The sequence below is a fragment of the Suillus subaureus genome (assembly GCF_016647635.1).
Source record: "Suillus subaureus strain MN1 chromosome Unknown BJ212scaffold_491, whole genome shotgun sequence".
In the NCBI taxonomy this organism is placed as follows: Eukaryota; Fungi; Basidiomycota; class Agaricomycetes; order Boletales; family Suillaceae; genus Suillus; species Suillus subaureus.
The window spans coordinates 9156-13593 of record NW_024539047.1 but is presented as its reverse complement, the minus strand read 5'-3'; the positions used below and the strand labels follow the sequence as shown (position 1 = coordinate 13593).

The following is a 4438-nucleotide window of genomic DNA, read 5'->3' as shown; positions in this document are numbered from 1 at the left end:
ACACGCAACATCGGAAATTGAGAGGGGTTCAGAATAAATGGTAAGAGAAGGGTGAGGGTGGGCGGAATGAGTGGGAGTGTGGTTGGAATTCGGCTGAGAGGGAGAGGAAAGGCACGTCAGGCGCCCCTGTCATAGTGATGCAAGAAAATGCTGTGATTGTAATGCCAGTAGTGGTGATGCATCTGTCCTACAACTGTAGGTCGTGGCAAAGTACTTGATCTTATATACGGGTAGAAAATACCTAACCGAGCGGCGCTGAGTCGCCAAGTTCTAATTCTGCTTAGCTACTTTGGCAATAGTCGAAGACTTACTTGTACACTGACTACACTTGACGAGGCACAGGCTTCATAGGTGGACAGCTGAAGTGGAGGTAATAAACAGAATTAAAGCTAACATAAATGGGGAACAAGCGAAGCTATAATGAAATTCTCATCCAACGCGAGTGAGTAACGAGAACGACTTGAAGCTTGAAGCTTGAAGCCCCAGGGGGACAGCATGGGTACTAGAAGATAAACCGATTTACTCGGCCAGGAATATTGGCCGAGGAGTTGCTGGGGTCTGGGGCAGGGTCGAGCCAGGGCTGGCAGTGGCGACAGTCATCTACAGCTAGGGTCATTAAATTGAACATTCTGTACATCTTACCGGCCATGGGTCTCTCAGGTTAACACGCCTCCGAGTCCCTTACCCTTGCAACACTACTCTTACTTATTTATCACCGATTTATCTGCATAGATGGGCAACTGCATATTAACCTGGTATTCGGACAGAAAAAAGAAGGCACGGTCAGATGCTATTGACCGTCAAATAAAAGAAGACTCTATCGCTAGGAAGGAGTATGAGATACTTGTTCTCGGTATGTATCTTCCTTTCTGCCCCATACTAGGTCTATTTCATTTTTTATTTCATGATCGAGACAAATATTTCCGCAGTTGTATCTACTCGGTCTATTTCCTTCAACTGCCCTTATCCGTTCAACCCCCTCTCTTTGTTCTCCTGTTCATATCCAACTTCAGGGTCCAGTGAATCTGGAAAGTCGACAATAGTCAAGCAGATGAAAATCACTCATCAGAATGGCTTCACCAAGAATGAACTCATGATGTTCCGTCCGATAATATATCGGAATACTCTCGACTCAGCGCAAGCCATTGTCCTACACATGCATAACATGAATGTAGAATGTGTAACGCCTGCGAATCGGGTACGTTCTCTCCCACTTTCTCTCCTACCCAATTTATTACTTTCTATAGACATTCGCCGAACGCATCATCAAATACAGGGTTGAAAACACCCCCGATTTTGTTTTCTCTCCTGATATTGCACGAGCCATTCATGAATTATGGCAAGATCCTATCATTCCAAAAGTGATGGACTGTTCGAGCCAGTTCTATCTTATGGACTCAGCTGGCTAGTGAGTAACTGAACAATTATATTCACTCGCATTACAAATACTTACGGTATCCATTCGCAGTTTCTTTACGGAAGTGCTCCGTATAGGCGCCCCGACTATACACCAACAAAAAACGATGTACTGCGAGCTCAAGCGAAGACAACCGGTATCACCCCAACGCGGTTTGACATGGGGCAGATCTCGTGAGTACGCCGGCATGTCGAAGTTCTATTTTTGATCGTGGTCTTGTAGCATCCATATGCTTGACGTCGGCGTCCAGCTCTCACAACTGGAGAAGTGGATACATCATTTCGATTCCGTGAGAAGCATCATTTTCTGCGCAGCATTATCGGAATACAACCAAGTGCTATTGGAAGGGAAGAACCAGGTAGGTCCTGTGCATGCGCGATTCTTTGTTATCAATGATTTTGTCAATAGAATCGCATGCAGCAATCACTGATCCTATTCGAGGCGGTCGTCAATTCCCGATGGTTTTTGGGCACTTCCATAATCTTACTATTAACCAAGATAGACGTGTTCAAGAACAAGTTACCAAAGGTATGTATCCATTGTTGCGAACACATGCAGATTCGTTGACGCTTTGCAGGTACCGATTGAGAAATACTTCCCAGAATATACAGGCGGCGCAGACTGCAACAAAGCGGCAAAACATATTCTATGGAAGTTCATGCAAGCCAACCGGGCGCGCCTAAGAGTATACCCTCAGTAAGTGTGATTTATCACGCTTCGCTCATCATTCACTGCGCCTTAGCTTGACACAAGCCACCGATTCAGCGTATACCATATACTGCCTAGTCTTCGTTGCAGTCAAGGAGACGATCTTACACAACGCTCTCAAAGACTCGCGTATTCTGTGACGTCTTCCTTTCCGGGTTTCTTGATGTCTATGTATTCATTTCCTATCATATGGTTAATCTGTATTAACGAAGGTGCAGCCCGCACATATATATATCTGGAACGCCTGGTTATTCTCTAGCATGTTATCATCATATTTAGCATACCATCGAATATTCATTGTTACCCTTGCTGTCCGCGAGATTGATATGCATGCGACCATGCGCCTCTCTTACATCTCTTTGTGTGAGTGCGACTTTTGCATACGCTGATGCGCCCGAGATGGTCGCAGTGAACGCAAGCTTTTGTACATATAACCTGTAGTATATACAACACAGTGATAATGTCAGGCAGATATTACAAGGTGAGAATATAGAGCATGATACAAGAAGACAAAACATACTGGGAGCCACTGTATAGTATTAGTATGACACATCTCGTGCACTAACCGTCGCCAACCTGCCCCTGTTCACTGCCCCAATGGTTGGGCCCAAAATTCCTCGCACTCAAAACTGATACAAGAAGCGGATACTGACCGTCTAACATCTTAAGTGACTTTCTCCATGTCTTCCAGAGCAAAAGTTCTTCTAACAGGACAAGCTCCTCACAATCATCCTCCGGGGACTCTGCGCATTGTTGACATTTATCTGAAGCTAATGCTTCGTTGCTTCTATGAGGGCAGCCCGTAGATGCGCTGCAATACCAACCACACAAATACAATTAGCGAGGGCTCTATACAACAAGGAAAGAAATGAAGGGTCTATTTCGGCTCGAATGCTGCGTATCAGCTGAAAAAAGGAAGTAGCGACCATCTGCGACGTTCTGCTTTCCGCAAGAGAAAGGCAAAGAAATCAATCTGTGCGTAATCATTAACAGTAACAATCACCACAGTGGAGAGCATTCGCCTACTCACAACTTCGCAAACGCGTTGAATTTTAGGGAGAGCCCTGCTTAGGTGCCAGGAGATAGAGCAGGAATTCTGGAGCTAGCAAGTGCAGAAGAAAATATGATAAATAACATATAGAGAATGAAAAAAACGGACTTCGAGGCATACTCAAGTGGACAAACTGCAAGCTTTGAGAACATCAAGGATGTCATTTATTTTGTATCACGTGACCGTGCCAATATAATGATCGACTCCTGAGTCGAGTGAGTTAATATTCTCGATGTGGCTCACTTGATACGATATGCAAAAACTGCGAGTGAATGGGCTCACTGTGACCTCATGGCATACAATATCAACATAGTAACTCAGTCAAAACAACAATTTTTCCATACAGCACTCTTTCGGCAACCTGATAACCCCTAGTAGGCTCACTCAATGGTTTCATGTCCACTTGGCTTCGACAAAATGCAGCAGATAACGAAACTGCAAAATTACTGCATAACCTGGAAATTGCGGATGAATCGGGGGGGGGCCGCGATGCAGTAATAGACAAGGAGAAGCTTGAATATCATGATGATGGCGATGATAGGATCATTTTTGTTTCCTTTTGACATTTGCGAAAAGACTTGTACAGCACGAATAAATGTCTGCATTATTGGCGAAGATCAGACGACTGTCATGCTGGTGCAGGACAAGAAGTTAAAAGATCCAGAACCCCAAGTCATTGCAGCAGCTATTGCTGCATTTGCAAATAACGAGATCCGGACCATGAGCCGTCGACCTCGTCTTCCTACCATCACTTTTCCGGCCATCACTATGCATGGCACCTATCCAGTCTTCTACAAAATCAAAGTCACGACTCAACTATATGATGCTGTTGCAAGCGGAATGTATCCCCCAACGGCAGCACATGTTCTTCGATATATTCCGGACCTTCCCCTACCCTATAACGAAGGAATGCACTTTCTCCAGAACAGAATTGAGATCCTAACCTGCCTGGAGGCATTCAAACAGTTCTTGTAGAACTGGCAGGTGAGCTCTTTACTTCGTTTGTTGATATACTCACCTAACTATGGTTTTGGAAGTTCAAGCTTATCTGCGGAGGTCGCGGGGTGGGCCAGGGATACATTGGATGATATTACATGGGAGGCTGCGGCTGAAAGGTGAGATGCTGCACCTGCGGCCCCACTTGAGACGATGGAAGTCAAACAGTGAGATATGCAATTCGACAGCACGGATGATAGCAATACGAATGTAGTAAGACATAGCGATGTTTCTTTTTATCCAAGGAAAGCAAGAATATCTCTCGT

General features: G+C 44.9%; 2 protein-coding genes across 2 annotated transcripts; one reads left to right on the top strand and one right to left on the bottom strand.

Annotated features, from left to right (window-relative positions):
- Positions 1 to 2575: 2575 nt before the first annotated feature.
- On the bottom strand, positions 2576 to 3098 carry BJ212DRAFT_1416993 (uncharacterized protein). Its single transcript, XM_041337568.1, has one exon. The coding sequence runs from the start codon at positions 3052 to 3054 to the stop codon at positions 2896 to 2898; it is 159 nt and encodes a 52-aa protein (XP_041184941.1). The 5' UTR covers positions 3055 to 3098; the 3' UTR covers positions 2576 to 2895.
- A 612-nt stretch (positions 3099 to 3710) lies between these two features.
- On the top strand, positions 3711 to 4151 carry BJ212DRAFT_1293160 (uncharacterized protein; the record flags this gene model as incomplete). The annotated part of the gene is made up of 1 exon (XM_041332159.1): positions 3711 to 4151. One exon carries the CDS (start codon positions 3711 to 3713, stop codon positions 4149 to 4151), a length of 441 nt encoding a protein of 146 aa, XP_041184940.1.
- Between the last annotated feature and the right edge of the window lie 287 nt (positions 4152 to 4438).

Coding starts and splice junctions, on each gene's coding strand:
- BJ212DRAFT_1416993 (XM_041337568.1), bottom strand. CDS start 3,054: ATGGTCGCTACTTCCTTTTTTCAGCTGATACGCAGCATTCGAGCCGAA.